Source organism: Anomalospiza imberbis, chromosome 1 (genome assembly GCF_031753505.1).
Source record: "Anomalospiza imberbis isolate Cuckoo-Finch-1a 21T00152 chromosome 1, ASM3175350v1, whole genome shotgun sequence".
NCBI classification, from domain to species: domain Eukaryota; kingdom Metazoa; phylum Chordata; class Aves; order Passeriformes; family Viduidae; genus Anomalospiza; species Anomalospiza imberbis.
This window is the reverse complement of record NC_089681.1, coordinates 124,960,614-124,980,129: the sequence shown is the minus strand read 5'-3', so window position 1 is coordinate 124,980,129 and position 19,516 is coordinate 124,960,614. Positions and strand designations below refer to the sequence as shown.

At 36.1% G+C, this 19,516-nt stretch overlaps 1 protein-coding gene across 1 annotated transcript in view; it reads right to left on the bottom strand.

Annotated features, from left to right (window-relative positions):
- The window catches only part of THSD7A (thrombospondin type 1 domain containing 7A), a 270,080-nt gene that overhangs the window by 189,902 nt on the left and 60,662 nt on the right, over nucleotides 1-19,516 (bottom strand). The window contains exon 4 of the mRNA XM_068210178.1: nucleotides 3,584-4,109. Within this exon, the coding sequence (XP_068066279.1) occupies nucleotides 3,584-3,746 (163 nt within the window). The 5' untranslated portion in view covers nucleotides 3,747-4,109. The remainder of the gene's footprint in view (nucleotides 1-3,583; nucleotides 4,110-19,516) is intronic.

Here is a 19,516-nt window from a genome sequence, read left to right as displayed (position 1 = left end):
CTTCAGATCAAATTCAATAATATTCACCAAAATTCTAAAGCAAATCATAAAAGTTAAGGTAGAATAAAAATGTCATTTGAGAAACTCAAAGAAGTTCAATGTAGCAGTGTAGAACCTGAAACAAACAACTGGTCACTGCAAATAGAATCAGTTAAATCAGAGAAAGGAAATTACTTATGAACAAAACATGTCATTAAACATCTTTTCAGCATAAATAGTTCAACACTTGGCAGTTTGTGTCAGCCCCACACCAATAGAATCACCAGTCCCCAGTTTCACAATTTCTCTTCCATGAGTGGATAAAAGCTGCTGCTGTCTAGCTCAGATCATCAAGCAGATACACACCATGACTCAACTCTGGAATCTTGCTGTTTCATCACTTTTTTTTTTTTTTTTTTTTTTTTTGTTTATGTTAAAAAACCAAGATGGCTTTCCCAGTGACCACACAAAATGAACCAGCAGTGTATTTCTAACTGAATAATATGCATACACCAGGTCTGCACAGAATGGAATGAGACAGTTTGGTGAGAAACCTAGTTCAATCACTTGTACCTATAATCAACTATGCTCATTTAAGTGCCATTCAAAACTATGAAGGTCCATTAAACACAGCAGAACACTAAATACCTATTCTCTCAAGAGATCAAAAAGTAACAAAAGCCAAAGCTTCAAAGCAGTTTCAGCTGGAAAAGTAAAAATTACTCAGTAATGGTGCCTATATCACAGGATGGGTGGAGATTAGAAGGGACCTCTGGAGATAACTTTTAGCTCAACCTCCCTGTTCAAAACAGATTATTCACGATATTGTATATGTTGAATCAAAGATAACTAAACACCCAAATGGTTAAACTGAGTATTGCAATAAACTCAGATTTTTATGGTAGTAGACAGGAGGATGGTAGTAAACAGGAAATCAGGTCCCCTGAGAGCCTTTCATGGATTGAAAGCAAACACTTGAAATGTGAATTAGAACACTCCTCCCTTCTTTCCAACAAAACAACAAAAAATCCTTTCAAACCCCATAAACAAAACAAACCAAAAAAAGGAAACTATTATTCTTTAAAACAAAGCATGCCTCATCTCAAACCTCATAATCATTGCAGATTATTGTCAAGGGCATCCTTAAGAAAACATAATGCAGTAAAGCAGTATAGAAGACACAGAGTAGCATACACCAAGACATTATTTGAAAAACGTTTAGAAATAAAAGCAAGACAGATGGAAGTCATGAACAGCACTTACAAAAGCTGATTACAGACTAAATTCAATACAAAAATAGCATGGTTCTCAAAAATGGACCTAAGAGGTCCCAAAAGGCATATAATCAAGCTGATTGCCTTGACAAAGTCTCAGCCACACATTCCCCTGACCTCTCTCATTCACAGAAGGAGAAGGAAAATATCATCTGAAGTGCATGAGCTCACTACTGGTCAGTTTTGCTTTTCTCTCGGATACTTCAGCTGAAGTCTGTACATCCCATACTACATGTCACTTCAGACCACTGACCAGCAATTCTTCCAGTTCACTTTCTAGATCCTCCCACGACTGGAGGGGGAGAAACAAAAGAATTCAATACACAGCTAAGAAAAAGAGCACAAAAATGTAATTTGGAGCCAAACAGAGATGCAGTGTCTTATTCACTGCATCTTGTCTTTCATCATCTGAAAAGAGCCACTCTTGTTTTTCATTACTTGTTTTTCATCATGTTTCCATCTCATCACTGATGTTATGGCTGCAATATTTCTTATTGTAGGCAAAAGAGACAAGAGATGTCACAGAAGAAAACATGAAGGGAAGGACTAGCTCTTCATCAGGCAAAGTAATTGGATCATACCTGTCCTTCACAAAAGTTTCTTAAGAGCTGTCTTTGCCAGGAAGGGAGAAAGGGGGAGAAGACAAAAGCCAACACAGTTTCCTTCTTCCTGGTTTCAGAGCACGTGTACTATATGCAAAGTAATTGGAGTTAAATCCATAGCAAACTCATTGCACGTGTTCTTAAGTAGTAGTTCACTAGAATTATTATTATCCTCAAACTATGTTACTATTTTAACATTTTTAAATACCATCCATTACACTGTTAAATGGAGACATAAAATGCTGGAGAGTTTATTCTACTGGCGCCTAGCAACTTAGGGTAAATATGAAATGCTTTATGAAAATGTTATATTATTATTGTGCCTTTGCACAAACCTGTGCACATATATCAGCTCTTCTTAAGTGTGTGTTGAACATTTACAGATCTGTAATGGAGCTGTGAACTGTTTTTAATTTGTTAATTGTTTAAAAGGAAAAAAGGTCACTGTCATTGTGTAACCTGTCTTGCAGTCAGAAGTGAAAGTTACAAAGGATTTTCCCTTCTTCAGACTTCTCTTTCTGTTATTGGAAAGCTTGTCTTCTTGTTTAAATGAATTTCCTTTTAATCTCCTCTCTGAGCTGCTGGATAGATGGAGCCTCTTAAAAAATTCAGGATATCACTGCAATTGTAAATTGATCTGCTTTCTGTGGCCAAAAGCAGTGTCCCTCCATCTAGGAAAGTGACTGTCTTCTCAAAGTTATTTTTCAGACAAATTATTAATTTGCAATCTCTTATTACTGTATTATCCTTTAATGAAAAATCACTTTTTAAACAAATCTACTACTTTTTGGATTGTTTTTTCCCAGGCAACATACAGGAAAGGAAGCTAACTGCCAAAGCCAATGTGAAATATTTCCCTGTCAGAAATTTTTAAATTTCCTAAATGAGAGTTCCTACTTACATAGGAACTACAACTGTATCAAGACAACTAAAATGCACATATTCATCACTGCTTGAGTCCTGAATTAATGTAATATATTAATAGACACAGGAAAATTCCACACTGATTTTTAATGCAGAGTTAAGGTTTAAACACTGTTATGACTATGCAATCTTTAAAACAGACACGTAACTCATTAGGATCAAAGTAGGGGAAATTATCCATCTACTGTGGTGCTGAATCCACATAGCCTATTTGCCTTTGGCTCTTTGGTTATGAGATCTGGCATCACTTGGATTATTTCACCTAATCCATCATTAGCTTTCACGTGTCCTATATACCGTGGAATAAACCTAAATTTAACAAACCCAACTCCCCATCAATTACCACACTGACTATATTACATGTCAGCACAGGACACAAAGATTAGATGTGCTGAATCACATCTTTCATTGTGAAAATTCAATATGTTTAGATCACTTCTAATGATGCTAACTCCAATTGCAATAGTTGTTTCTTCTCACTGCAGACAGGCACTAATGCTCTGACCTTTATGTACGACACAGAGCTGATAAACAAAACTAAAAACCTCAGAAGACACAGAAAATATGTAAGAGATCCCAGTAACACTGCCACACTCTCACAAACGTGGAGTTTTTTAATTGCAATATTTGCCTGGATGGTGGAATCCTGTAAAATGACCTATTTTTCCCCTATAATCCTGCCAGTAAACATTAGTTATTTAGATTAACTTTCTCCCTCCACATACACAAAGCACACAAAAAGGTTATTGCTTACAACAAAAACTCAAGACACTGTTGTTGTGTTATCACAGCACCCTGACTTACCAGTCTTCCACAAATACACGGATGAAGTTTGAAATTCACTTTGTGCACGAGCGTCCCAGATCCCCAGCAGCAGCAGAAGCCCGAGGACTCCCACGCAGTGAGCGGGCACGGCAGAAACCCCTGGACCACGGCAGAGAGAAGCGCTCCCCTGGCTCAGCCCCATGCCTCCAGCAGCCTGCTGCTGCGCCCAAAACCCGCAGCACCACCTCGAAACCTTCCTCAAACGATCCGCCCCTCTTCACAATTTCTTCACGGGGAGAAAGGGACTGGAAACCTCTCTCCCGCCGTTGTGCATGGCAGTTGCAAAGGAAAAACTGTTTAACACCAGGGAACAATAGAGTCCTCGCTCGCTCTTGCTGCTGCAGCAGCAGCTCCTCGTGCTGGTATGGTCGCTGCTCCACACGCTTCCATTCAGCGGTTATAGCAGTTTTCCATCAGCTAAAAGCGAGACAGCTGTCCGCAGGGGGCTCCAGCTGACTGAGCAGGTTATCTTGCTCTGGGAGGCAGCAGCAGTCATTTACACCAGCTGGAGAGAGTGAGAGACAGAGAGAAACAGGGATGAGGAGAAACACAAATAGCCCAGCGCTGTAATCTCAGTGCAGAGAGTGACTGCAAAAGGCTGGCTTCCCAGACACGTCTCTCCCTGGAATATCCCAAATGATACATACTAAGAAGAAAAGAAGAAATCATCATCAGACATGCTTCAGAAACACAAGTCGTTCAACCAGAACAGATATAAACAGAACAATATATAACAATTAAGAGAGCATCAGACATTTGTCCTGGTAATACTATGTACGCTGCATTAACCATTTTGTAAACAAAAAAATAAGTGATTACAAATGCATTGAACAAACAATTAAGACCGTATGAAGAGAAATTGAAGAAAATGTAGGAAAAAAATTAAAACCACTACTTTGTCTTGCATATATTTTTCAAATCTATTTCAGGTAATGGCATACTGCTCTGAGGTAATGGCATATCTGCTCTGAGGGAAGATGAATATGTGTGTATGATAATGTGTATGTATGTTTAAGTCCATCACCTCTGTGGTAGATGAAGTGTGCACATAATATATAACACAAGATAACATCCTTTCTTATCCAGAAAGTATGTACACATATATACATGCATAAACGTCAACTGCGTAATTTAAAATAATTTGAAGATCAAGTTATCAATCATTTTACATATGAAAGTATGCAGGATACATTAGGCTGTCAAGATGGTACAAAAATGTGGAGAGAGACAAAGCTTTTTAAATAGGGATCTTTATCTCTCCCACCCACTAAGCAGTGAACAGACACTGTAACAAGCCTAAAGACTGGGCTTCTGACACCTATAAACTGGGAAGCAAATGAGAAATTTTCAAGAAAACCAATATCATATTCAGAAAGTTTCATTAGAAATGCAAACAAAAATACACAGTAAGAGCACAGGACCCAGAGTTGAAAAATTATGGAGCTATTGTTGTTTAAAGAAGAAACCTTCAGTCAACTCTCTTGGGACGCCTGTCATTTTGCACATCCTTCCCAGACTCAGCCTTTTCACATGCATTAGATTAAAATCAGTTGTGATCAAATAATTCCCAAGTCCTTGCCTGTTTAAATATTCTGACATCAGAGCAAATTAGCAATGTTGAAGGTTGCAAATTCGTCTTTGTTTACTTTCCACTCTGTTACGCCTCTAAGAGGGAATTAAAGGCTCAGGGAGCTATAGCACCATGAGGCTGTGATTAAGAGAGATAAGCAAGTGTGGATTACTGTTCCTCAGCTGTTGAAAAACAGGCAACAATCAGGAGATTATAGGTTGATAAGGGATACATAGAAAGCCATGATCTTAACAAATTTATAGCATCCTGATCCAGAACTTGTACCCTCAGCTAAAAGCACTTCAGGAGATACATTTTATTCACTTCTACATCATGCAGTATTTGCTTTAGAAAGTATGGTTTTCTCTTCAGCCTTTGCCTTGTATTAGAGAGAGCACTGATATAAACCAAATTTTTTTCTGAGTTCATTGATTTACATCAATCTTGAAGCTACATCTGTGGTTAGGTTAATCACACACACATTATTTAACAGGCTGTGCAGAGGGACTTGAGAATATTCGACATAATAAAAATAATGCCAGCTTCACAATTTATGAAAAATAGGATTAAAAATAGGATTAAAAATCTAAGGGTTTAAAGAAGTTTTAAGAACCTCGGGAAATCTATAGCAATAGCTGTATTGACTTGCATACTTAAAGCATATGTAGCTTATATATTCCTTTGAAAAATTAAGAGTAAAATGTTGGCTTTTTATCCAGAGCTATGCACCAGAGGAAGACTCAAGTTAATAGAAAGACTAAGAGAAAAGGCACCCTTTTCAGAGTTATTAAATACAATGGATTCTACCTGGAATTTTTAATGAATGTATAAAGAAAGCCTCTGAGAATATTTTGTACGTGACTCAGATCATCTGGAAACATCATCAGGGAACAGATCATCCATGTAGTTGGCACAATGAATCAAAGTGGGTTTTGACAGCAGAACAAAGCAGCATCATGAGAGAGGGTAAGCACATGCACACAAACACTCAAATATTTTCTTTTATTTATGCAATTATAAAACTGCATACTTCAAAACCACTAAAATACAGATTATCAAAGTAAAATATTTTCACACTACTTTTTATGGTTTTTTCAATGAACCACAAAAGAATAATTCCACTTTTTTTTTGTCAGAAGATATAATGAATTAAAACTGTTCAGAAATAGGTCACAGAGAAAAAATGGAAGGAATATTTATTATGCAAAAGTATTTGTGTGTCTGGAAAAAAAAATATTTCTGAAGAGCTGGTTTTGGGACTCACTCAGTCACTTACACTGTACATGCACTCATCTATTACTCAGGATGGGGAAAGACCAGTGATTCCCCAGGCCAAAGAGCAGGCTGGTGCCTGAAGACACAAACACCAACAGCAACCTCACCAACCTAACTGCAGCAATTAGACTTCTCAAACAAGAGGGAATATATCCTGATTTTAAGTTTCAGTTGCTGTCAGCATGCCTTTCTCAGAATGCTGCTGTTAGCTATTTCCAGTGTATCTGATGCCCTATTATCCTCTCCCATTTGCTACAGTAAACATGGGACCTCCCTCCAGTAAACAATGCACTATTTCCAGCCTACTGGCAATCTTCTAATATATACTTAACAATCATAATTTATCAGTTGTTTATGGCTTAGACATTCCCAAATAAATGGTTAAGTATTTCTGAGAAGAAGCTTCTAGACAAAGCATAGAAATAAACCACAATTGACATTAGCATGCATATCACAAACTAAATGGTGCAATTGTTGTCCCTTAGAGCACCAACATGCGAGCCTCATGAGATACAATTATATATTTAGACGCAGAGGTGGCACTTGGGGGTATGGTTTAGCGGTGGACTTGGCAGAGATAGGTCAGCGGCTGAACTCCATGATCTTGGACATCTTTTCCAAACTAAATAATCCAATTATTTTATTTGAAGCACAACAGCTACAAGAAGTCTGTGAACTACTCAAACTGACAACTTAGCACCTTTTCATTTTTCTTCAAAAAGTATGACTAACCTCAAAGACCTTTATCAAAATGACAAAGTGTTAGTCATGAAATATTGGAATAACTTTGCCCACATTTCCCAGCATTAAAGAGAGGCTAACAAAGTAAGCATGAAATACCTTTTCTTTTTTGGAGAGGGAAATGATAAGATACATATTTCAATATAGAATCAAGCTGGCAGTATTCCTCTGCTGTCAGGCAGTCCCATGCTAACACCCTTTTCATTATGAAAAGCCATGAATTACAGCTTCAGGATCACATTACCTTATATCCTGATGATGTGGTATTTCTACACATAGTAAGGCCAAAAGGTATACAAAGACTACTAAATATATACACACATTTGTTGCTAGAATAAGCAATACACAACAAAGAGCAGTTTTCAGCATCACTTTCATCTGCCTTCAATTTCTGACTGGTCAAGCCAGAAACCTTAAGAGAAGTTTCAGTCAATTTTTGTAGATCTATAGAAGATGTTTTACAACCTCTAAAACTGCACCCCACTAAGCACTCTCTGCTGCATGAGTACTAGACTAGTACAAAAAACCCTACAGAATGAGTACTAGAATAGCCCAGATTCTAAAGAGTGAAAAATGTTTTATTTCTTGTGTAGAAAAGTCAAAGTCCTCTTAATCTGAACTGTGCTAGTTTTGATTGATCTCTAAGACTTTTCAAAGACTTTCATACTCTCTTAGTGTGAAAGTCTTGGAAAATACTCTCTTAGAAAATAACAAATATTGCCAAAAACAACTAAGTCACCTATCTCCTATTCATTTAGCTCTACGGTTATAATGAGTTTATTATAGCCAATGCCCACTGAATAATAGAGTAGCAAATACTTCTGGTAAGTATTTTAAATTTGTAACATGCTGATCTGGTTCTGTTGCTGTACGAGGTAGGATGCCTTTGGATGCCCCCATTTCATGGGATGTAGTGACATGGTTGCCCCCCTAACGTACAGAGAAGTTAGGAAGGTTAAGTTTTTTTCCCTATGTGTATGTTTCCTTCTAATATCCATGATCTAAATAATTCACATAACAGTTAAAAGCTTTTGTTCTCTTCATTCCCTGACAAACTCACAGGCCCAAATTCTAGTTCTGCATTGTGTGAGAGCCTGACATTCATGAAGATACTTCACTACAGTCACAAGCATATTGTGATAATTCTCTTCAGATGGGACCTGCAAGAACTTTATTAGATATTGAGTACTTCAGGATGGAATAAGCTGCACAGGGCTCTTTTAGTTTTTGCTGTACAGCATTAAGAATTCTACCAGATTCAGCAGAAAGAGTCTCTTATTTTTCTTTATATCAATGCTATGGATCCTAGTCAAGGAAGACACAAAATTATGGTAAACATGAAAAATCTGGGAAAAAAATTATGTTAATTTTTTCAAAATATGCTTGCTCCAGTCTTTAAGTCCAAAATTGCACGTGCTGTGCAAAACTTGCAGGTGAAGTTATTCTTTAGGAATCCTAAACATATGGCCTCTAGGTGTCACACTCGACCACGTCATAATACGCTCTAACGGATTTCTCTTTTGCAGGTAAGAGGTCTTGATTTTACCCTTTCAGGGTTTTTATGCCACATCCCCTTTGTATACTTGCAATTTTTAAAACAAACAAAAGCAACTCAACCTCTTTCATACTAGTAGTACAATTATTTATGGTTTTCCCAGAATAACTGTTTTTGCAAACATTAGAGGTATCATGATGCCTGTCTGTTAAATTTCTTTCGTTCCTTTAGATTATGGATTTGAAGAACAAATTATGAACTTTAAGAGTTATATGTGTGAGCTGCAGAGAAGTAAGAAAGCATTACATGCAAAAAGTGACTGGAGTATATTAATAATGCACACTTAAATAATTACTACAAAAAATTGCTACAAGAAAAAGTTATTTTTGAAAAATTAATGAAGATTCTACTTACATGAATTATTAGAAGCATCTCTTCATCTATTTCTGATTTTATAAATTCTTTGCTTTCATTAAGATAGCAATTCTTGGACTGATTAATCTTTTTTTAAGGTTTTTGTTTTATTGTTTCACTATAGTGGGGGAGGAAGGGTGGTGTTTGGTTTTTAATCTATTTCATACCTGAACATCTTCCTAGTCATTCTTTCATTGGAATGGGGTGGGTTTTTTAACTGAAAACAAAAAAAAATTGTAGGCAACAAGATCGAAATTCTTGGCATAAAATACTCACAGAAAACAAGTATTCTTTGTAAGGAGAGCACGCTCAGGCACAGCCAGGAAGTATGTCTAGAACTGCTTTCTGGGAGATCAAGCTAGAGGAATTCAAGTAAGAAATCAATGAATTTATCAAGGAGGGCACCCAACTCTGGATCAAGATACATGATGAAAAACTGTATTTATCATCTTTGTTTTCAAGAAAAATATTAGTTTTGACTTAGTAATGTAACCAAAGGCTACTGGGCTAAATAGATCAATATATGTGAAATGCAGTGGTCCAAGAATTGAAGAAGGTCAGATTAAACTCCCTAATTTTACTTTCTGGCTTTAAACTGTGAATAAACATTGTCCTTTCTGCCCAGATTACATTGGCTTCAATGCCAACCACATGAAGATGATTCTATCCAAAGATGAGAACTGGCTGAGAAGACACAAACTGGCTCCATGACTTTTCTGCCTTAATAAACAAAGGGCAAAAAACTATGAATGAGGAAAATGGTAAATTTTTCATTTAAAAGCTTTTGGTAAGCCCTGTTTTGGGAAAAAAAAACTTAACTTCATTTGTGCTGGGAATGATCAGTGTGCTCTTACCACCACAACCTCCAAAAAGAAGCCTGCACAACCTAGAACCTCCTCTGTAATTGTGATACCAGTATGGAGCTGCTTACAGAATGCTGAGGAGAAACAAAATAAGATTGGGTGCAAACATGGAACATAATGGTGGCCTCTAAGTCATTAGGATAGAAAGCTTGGAAAATAGTGATAGCAAGAGTCAAGAAAAAAGGCTGAAATCAGGATAAATAACCTAACCGGAGAAAAAAAAAAGACTGCAAGGAAGTAGTGACATCCAGAATTTGTGTGGGTGTGTTATGTATTGTTTACTTTTTTAATGCATTAGTCGAGGATCTGCAGTTTGTGACGAAGATTGCACACAGAATGGAGTATTTTTAATCTAACTTTAGTTACATCAGTTTTAGAAGGCCCAACAGGGACTTCACTAATGGACAAAACAAACCAACCCAGTTGACCATAATTGCCATTTAGTTTTTAACTCCAAGCCCATTATACTAGATTTTCCAAGAGGTAGCCAAAATACAGGATTTTAATGGATCTTTCCAAGTCAAATCTGTTCCTCCAGTGCGTGCATGTACACTTGAAATTTGTGTTCCTAAAGTCAATGGTAACAGCTAGCCCCCATGTCTAGTGCGAACTTAGACTGAAAATAAATGTTTATCTAGACAACAGGCTCACTGGAGAAAAACAGTAGTTAAAACTCACAGTTTTAAATGCAAATAAGTAAAATTATTCACAGGACCTGAAGAGCAGGCAGGGAGATTTCAAAGACACAATGGAGACATAAATACTGAAATCCCTGGCAAAAAGGGAACAGAAAGAGAATGAAATAAACAAAGAAAATCAGTGCCCATTATTGCCTTTGAAAACCCTCTCCAGGGAGAGCTTAGTAATATGCACATACCAAATCACCTTAAACAAAAGCCACCTTCAGTCAATTTTAAAGCTTTTCCTTATTAAAATCCTATTGATTGATCATTCTTCATCTAAATGTCTGACAAGCCAATTTCCATTTTCAAGGAGGGAAATGTTGGTCTCCTTTTTCAGGCCACAAATCACTCAAACATTCTGTTATCAATTCTCAAATTAGTTTAATAACAGAAATTAATGAGAAAATTAAACAAGACTAATTTCTTTAGTGAGTTGTTTCATTGGTGCAGCTTTTTTTAACTTAACCAATACATTCAGTGGTTTCCAGAAATGCACAGACTCAATAGCACTGACAAACACAATATAGGTGGGAATAACTTTTAATAACTTGTTAACTTCTTAAAAGTCCTAATTTAGCTGGCCAAAAGTACAACTGTGTGTTTTGTGCTGGCTTCAGCAGACCAATAAACAAGAGGAGTGTAACTTCAGTAAACTAATTAATGTACCTCACATCGTTTGGACACAGTGTAAGTTGAGGTGAGATTTAAACCATTCTAAATTAATAAATAAGGTTCAACTGGGATTTGCTAATTAAATAAACCCTAAGACAGAACCCCATTTTATCATTAACAATAATGCTCTGTAGAATCATAGGTTAGAATTAAAATTACAGCCCTAAATATAGTTAAAATTACAGCCCTAAATATAGTTAAAGCCTTCCCTTTGTAATACTATGTAAAACTTCACAGGTCTGTTCCATCTGACATACTTCCATTATATGGTAGTTGCTTTAACTGGGAGATGGAAGGCAAATCTGTTCCTACTGATCAATCTTACTATTCAAAATTATAGGTCACTCATTAAAGTCAACTCTGGAGCAAACTACAATGCAAAAAGTAAATCTCAATAAGGAAGACCCCAAATTTAGCAAATTCTGAGTGCATATTAATCAAAGCAAGTTGTCATTTCAAAACACACAGTCTGCAAAATGCTGAGCTGTTAACAAAACCTCCCATTCTCCTAAGCGGTGCCTCTTCTTCCCCCTCTGCTGCTGAGCACCATCCTCACCTCCATTTCATTACACCAATATTTCTATGGAAAAATAAAGCAAGTAGCCAAACCTGTGCACCAAGATACCTGATATCACAACTACATATAATTTAATTTTCTGCATATAGATAACAATGCATTTAATATATTCTGTGTGCTGCTGAAAAATGTATCCTAAATTGTCAGCATTAGCATTACAACTAAAGACTCATTAAAAGGGATCAAACCAAGCTTAAGGTGATGTGACACTTTCAGGATGAGAAAAACATTCACAAAATTGGCATCATTGCTTTTCCCTGTGATGACAAAAGACAATATAGTGAGTTTTCTCCAATCGTTATTACATTTGTGTATCTGAAAATAGGATTAAAAGTTTTCCAATTAACTGTTAGTGTGAGCTCTGGTACATCCACAGGTTTTTCCCTTGAGACTCAAAACTGACCTTGGTCTAAATAACTGACAGTGGCATCTATACACCCTCTGCAGAATGTAAGACAGCTTCATTGGATATACCACTCACTGAAGGAAGAAATGGTGTGGAGGAGATTCTCAGTGACTCAAATATTATTGAAATATTATAGAAACCTGCAAAGCAGTTGTCTTTAGATCAGCATGCAGTTCAGTTGTTACCATCCAGTTAGATGAATAGAGCATGATTTCCCTGGGACAAGGAAATTTATTTTACACAGATAATGTGAGGTGGAGAGCATTAAAAATTTGAAGCATGACTTTGAAACCACAATGGCAATGCTTGAATGATGTTGAGTTCAGGTAAAACAACAACCTGAGTTCAGGTAAATAGATAGACATGATTTACCAGTGGAAAAAAAAAAAAAAAGATACATCATGTATAAAGCAAAAAGTCAAACTTTACATAAAAACCTGTTTCCTAGATGTATCGATAGGGGAAAAAAAGTTATTATGCTTTCATATTAATGATTTAAATGCACATATTAAAATTAATATGTTAGCTAGATACTAAGACAATTTATGTCAGCTTGAATTCTCTTAGCCCCCATATATAAAAGCAGATACACGATGCAACTTCATTTGTCTGGCTGATATATCGGTGCCTAAGTATAAGGTTACTTTTCTAAGACATCCTACACAGTGAAAGGAAAATAGCAATTTTTGCAATATGTTGCTAAAATACTCTCACCACCAGGTCCACCTCCACCCACTTCCTGCAGACACTTCTACATATGCTCAAATATTAATGTCTCCATCAGACAGATTGGCTCAGAGGTATTTTCAATCCTTAAATATGTACAAAAGCTATTACTAGTATATTAATATTTAGTATTTTTCTTTATCTACTCCAAAACCAAATAATTCAGACTTTCACATGAAGAAATATGAGGAAAACAAAAAATATATTCTGCTTCCTCCAAAAGCTCTTAGAAAACCATTATAAGCAACCTGCTTTGGAAACCTTGGAGGATAACTGAATGTCAAATCCCCAGATCATTTTAGTCCTTTCTCCTTTCTACAGATATACAAGCAAAACCATAACATATGTAGAACTTTGCCCAAATCAGATTATTGTGTATGGTCTTATCTAAAGGAGGTAAATATCTTATGGTCTTTGATCACATCTTAAATACTGGGTCTCAATGAATAGCAGGATACATTTTACGTCAGTAAGGCTTAAGATCGGTGCAATTCAATAAATTCATCTCTTGTAAAGCTACAGGGTTGCCATAGCAAAGTAATATACTGACAGGATTCAGGAAAGTGCTCCATTATGTCAAACACTTTAAACATGCATATGCCTACACCAAATCCCCTTTCTGTCAATAACTGGTTGACTGGCAGCCAACAAAATGCTTGCTTTGCAACCTTGTGGATCAAGATTTTTTTTAATGTAAAACTTAACTATATTGAGTTATTTGATTGCAGTGATGTCTGAGAAAAATTATTCTTGATTTGCAGATAGGCAGTTTGACAGGGCTTCCTCTAAACTCCCAATACTTAATTTTCGTATCCCTGCTTCTGTTAAGAGTTCAGGCTTCTGACTTCATATCCTAAGTTTTCTAAGTGCATACAAAGTTTTGACACAGGGAAGAACCACACACCTTGAACCTTTGGTGGAAAGGAGGAAAAAAATCTTTCGATCTCTCTTACATGTAAGCACAATGAAAATTGCTATTGTTTTTGGTCAGGACAAAATATCTTCTTTCCACCAAACATTTAAAATTTTCAAGGAGATCTATTACAGGGAGGTTTTCACAGTGCAGTCTTTGTAAGAAATTCTACAGAGAGAAACATAATTGAAATGTTAATAGGGGATGGCATTTTCACTACATTCACGGTAGATACATAATTCAGAAATCCACTCTCATTTTTTTCCCATTTGAAAAAAAAAATTGTACTAATTCCCTTTCTCTTCTGTGTTTCATAATCTGTTTCAGGTTCCCATGCTTATGCTAATCTATAATTTGAAGTAGTGATCTTCACATGATATCACAATGAAACAATCAAAAATGAGTTTCTTTGGCTTTGTATAATGGAATACAGAAGACTCTATTCATTTGATTTCAGAACGGATCATTAGCCACTGTATTCTTAAACCATTTAAGAGAAATAATTTGAAATCAAACAATAAATAAACCTAATGCATACCTCTAAGCAGAAAATAATTAAAACAGATAGCAAACATTTGCTTTATTGTTTCTTTTCCCCCCTAAATTATGATTTTTTGCAACAGTTCTTAAAAGGCTTTCACTTAAACTGCATTGCAAAAAATGAGATCATATTCATTGTATGCTCTTCATTAACTCTACTGATGGTGTTTTAATTCCTACAACATACAGAATCTGATGTTATTTTTGCAATTTGATATAGCTAGTGTGTGCTGAGAATAATTAGCTTCACTATTGCAGAACAAATTGTTTCTTTGCAAAGCACACACACCATTTTTTAACAAAGATTATTGGAAAATTTTGAAGGTATTCCTTGTCTTACACAGAAACAACTCTTTCATTATTAATTAACTTTTCTGTATCCTGATTTTCCCTAATTAACTAATAATCCATGTTCTATCTACTGGTAAACACTGAGAACTACAAGATGACACTTAGCACATGTGTTATGTCTGCTCTACTGAAACACATTAGATTATAAATAGTAAATGCAATTTAAAAAACTAAGGATTAACCAGAGAGACAAGCAAGGAAATTCATTACAACTTACCAATTAATTACAATTTTGTTACAGATTATTAAACTATGATGGCATATTGCCTAAGACTCCCCATAGAAAGCCAAACACCACACTTATAGTTTGGTGAATGCATTTATGTTAACATATGTGGGTATATAAATGATGTTAAACAGTTACAATTTTCAAAAATATTGTTCTACTCAATCTATTCTCACAACTACAATATGGTATCCATGATGTGACATCTGGAAAGGTGCTTTATGTTAAAATGTTATGAACATCAGTACAGGCCATGAATCAGCAAGCCAGTAAAGGTGCAACCTGATGGCACTGTGGGCTGATTTCACTGGTGTTCTGTGGCTGCCTGGCTAACACATACAAACACACAGATTGTGGGGAAGTACAGGTTAGACACAGGCTCAGTAGCTTGCAGATGCAGAGTGCCCAAATTTGGACAAGTGCAGGAGGCTGTCGCTAATCCACTGCCCAAAGCCTGATTCTGGAACCAGCTAGAGAGAACTCTGCCTTCTCTCCTCTCCCATCTCAGTCGTGCCAACTCACTGCCGTGCTAAGTGGGACATGTTCAGGTAACTTTCAAGGTATGTATGTTTGTGTTTGCACACGTGAGATTTCCTGCACAGAGCCCATCCCTCCATGTTTGGTCCACTAACAAATTGAGAACAACAGCACTCTATTGTCTAGAGTTCAACTCCTCCTCTCCCCATCAAAACACAGTCAGAATCTTCACCCCAAATGCTGGTATTTTTTTGTTCCCCGTGCCAGAAATAACATTTCGACCTTAATGTATTCCCTTAAAGCCTAAAGCAAGACAACTAATCCTACAGTCCAAGAAGAACCACTGGAATATCTTATTCCTTATTCTCCGCACCAATGATATATCCAAGGTGTTTTTGCAGAAGTAGAATCATTAATCTCTTACTGTAATAGTGTCACAGTGTAGCCCCCATGAGTTAGACATAGTCATTGGCACTTAGGCCAATCACTCCTCCTTGAATATCACTCAGATGGGAGAAGGCAGTTACTGTGATCTTCAAAAATACATTCAATGCTAATGTTGCATCCAGAAACAGTGATTGGGGTGAGTTTTTTCTCTGAGTAAAATATGAGTATCATTATCATGGGATACAGCAGTAATCCCAGTTTATTCTCATAAAGTTTCAAATTACTTGGGCAAGAACAAGAGAAACAAACTCCAATAATAAATAAATGAGAACTACTTATAGAACTGAATACAGTCTTCAGAACTCCTATGTAAAGAAACAGAAACATCAACCTGAACTAGGGACAGTAGATAAACTGAGTTGACAATGTTGAGATGTAGCCATCTGTACATAAAACTAGCAAACTAAATCTAATTTTTCTGTAACACTCTAAAGACCATGTAAGAAGTTTAGAAACAAAACCAAGACATAAATGAAACAAAACCAAAACATTAAAAAAACAACAGCAACAAGAAAAACGGAAACAAAACTTCAAAACCCAACCCAAACCTAAACCAAAGGCCTGTAAACCCCAAACCCACCCAGAATATAACCTTGAGACAAGCACAATGGTGGCAGGTGAGCACAGTCACCCACCTGAGCCAGTCCCTCAGCACACGAGGTAGGGTCCCACAATGCTGAGATGAACACTAACCCTTAGCACCTTGGACAGAGGCTTTGGAGAAACTGTTGATGACAAACCCTTTTCTGTTTCTATTTGTTCATTTAATGGAACCCAAGGACCATCTTGACAGCTTACTCCTTATTCTTACATCAACATTTGGCAGTTAATACACATGCACAGCTAGTAAAACACAGATGAACCAGGATAAGCTTTAGGTCATCCATTCCTTGGTACAGAAACCATCAACGCCTAAGATTTTGCTACATTTTTTTTTACATACATCAGAGAGACACTGTAAAATTATAACACTTAAAACTTCCTAACTATTTTACAGGAAATAAAATATTGTCTTTGAGCTGTAGCCCTATTGTCCACGGAAGTCAAATTATTTCTTTTGCTATTTGTCCTTGATACGTCAGAATTCATACTACCAAATGAACACAAAATAAATTGAGCAGCTGGATGAAATTAATTCGAATAATAGAATCACAGAATACTCAGAGTTTGAAGGGACCCACAAGAAGCACTAAGTCCAACTCCTGGTCCACAAATTACACCATATGCATAAGAGCATTGCCTGAAAGCTTCATGAACTCTGTCAGGCTTGGTGCTGTGATCACTTTCCTGGGAAGTTTGATCCAGTGCTCACCCTCTTGGATAAGAACATTTTTCTAATATCTGGCTTAAGAACCCCCTTACACAGTGTCCTGCTATTTCCTTGAGTCCTGCCACTGCTAACGAGAGAGAAGAGATCAGTGCCTGCCCCTCCAGTTTCCTTCATGAGGATGCTGCAGACCATGATGAGGTACTCATACTTGATAAAAATCAATTAAGAATACAATTGTTTTAGCGGTGAGGTGAGAATAATATATACACTTCCATCCTGATTAATGTAATAAAATATTATCAAAGTTGTGAGAGTTTATGGAAAGAGAGAACAGAAATCTAAATCAGCACCGTATCAGTGAGTCCACCTTTAAAAAACAGAAGAAAAGCCCAACATTGTAGAACAAGATTGTTTCCAGGATCTTCCCTTGGATGGCAAAATTTGTTACATTTATAATAAAACATTACACTACTTCTAAGATGAAAGGAAAGGGGGAAAGTGTAGCGAAAGGGAAAGGGAAAGTTATGGGAAAGGGAAAGTTATTATTTTAACAATATTAAACAATTATGATTTAATTGACCCAATTTAAATTGTTATTCTTAAAGCCAGCGTAAGCACAGCTAAATTTAAACTTCTAATTATTATGTAGATTATACTTAGATGAGACCTAGGAGAAATTTTGTTCATGTTCACTGCAAGAAATCAATATAAAACTAAAAGAAAAAAATATTTCAAAGATGCTCTTAAAAATAGACTTAAAAATTACTATTTGGATCCACCTGCAGGCCATTTCAGAAATACTGTAGCTGAGGGGATGAGACAGCAGGGAAACCCATTCAAGCTGATCCAATTTAGATATGCAAATTTTATCTTGTGTGTTTGAAAAGAACATTATGGCACAGGATAATTTGCACCTTGAGTTCCAAAGAATAATATTTCTAATCTAATGAAAACATGCCTCCATTGTTCACTTTCCCACTCTCCAGGTTTAGGCCAATCTACTGCTTTCCTACCTATTTGAAACTGCTCATGATTTTTTTTTTTCCATATTTGAAACAAAAAAATTAACACTAAAACAAAACAACACCAAACCCACAAAACAGGGGAAAAAAAAAAGGGAAAATAGATATTCATTTTTGTAGTTACCTGAAAAAAGCAATGTTACAAGTGGCTGACTGATGAATGATACAACCTACAATAGTAATGGGCCTAATGTAATTTCCACTCTAGGGATGAAATGCTAAATGAAAAAACTGCAGTTTAACATGTTTGACACAGTGTATTGTTAACTTTATTTTGTCTTTATTTTTCCAAATAGTGATATTAGCTTAGTGGTAAACTTTTGTAAAAAGCTGCACATGGTTTGGGATGTTTCAGTGGGAAGACCATTTCTAAATCACAACATTAACAGACACATAATTCATACTGGAGCAAATTAAAATATGTGAACTACAGTACCAGAAGTGTAACTTGTACCTAAGTAATACTTATTATTATCATACAATTCTATTATTTAAAACCCAAAAAGAAACATGTTTAAATCACTCAATTCATAAAAATTAAAGTGTAAATTAAAATGTTGAAACAATTGAAAAAAACCTTGATTTTTGTGAAATTCACATTTCAGATGTGCCTTTAACTTAAAAGGGCAACAATGCAGCTACACTATGTTAAGAAGCGTATTTTGAGGTAAATTGAACATCTTTGTGGAACCCCTCCCACTTCAAACAGGTAAAAGACTTATCTCACATTCATCCACTCTGGTCACAGTGGTAATAAAAGAACTAACACTAAGTATTACTGAAGGTAACAGTGACAAGCCCTTTAGCTATTAACCCAACTATACCTGACAGTCCATTAACAAAGTTTAAACATTAACAAAGTTTAAAAAAGAAAAACAAAGACTTTAGAAAGAAGTTACTTGCAGACATTCACTATATAGACTGACAGCTGGTCAGACTGACAGCTTATTAAAAACATAGCTCTCCAACTATGAATCCCAAACAGGAGAGATTGGTACCAACAGAAATATGGAAACTTAAATTCCAGGAGTATGTCTGCCTCCATCACACTGCCTCTCAGTTATTTAGCAAAGATCAAAGTAATTTTGTAATATGTAAACTTCATAGTTATATTGTAATGACACCATAACTACAGGTCGTGTAAACAAAAATACCATCAGAAGACAGACTAGCAAATAAAAGGTTAATCTGCTGAAAATGAGCTTTATCGAGGACTCCTCCTCTGCTCCCCATCCAAAACAATT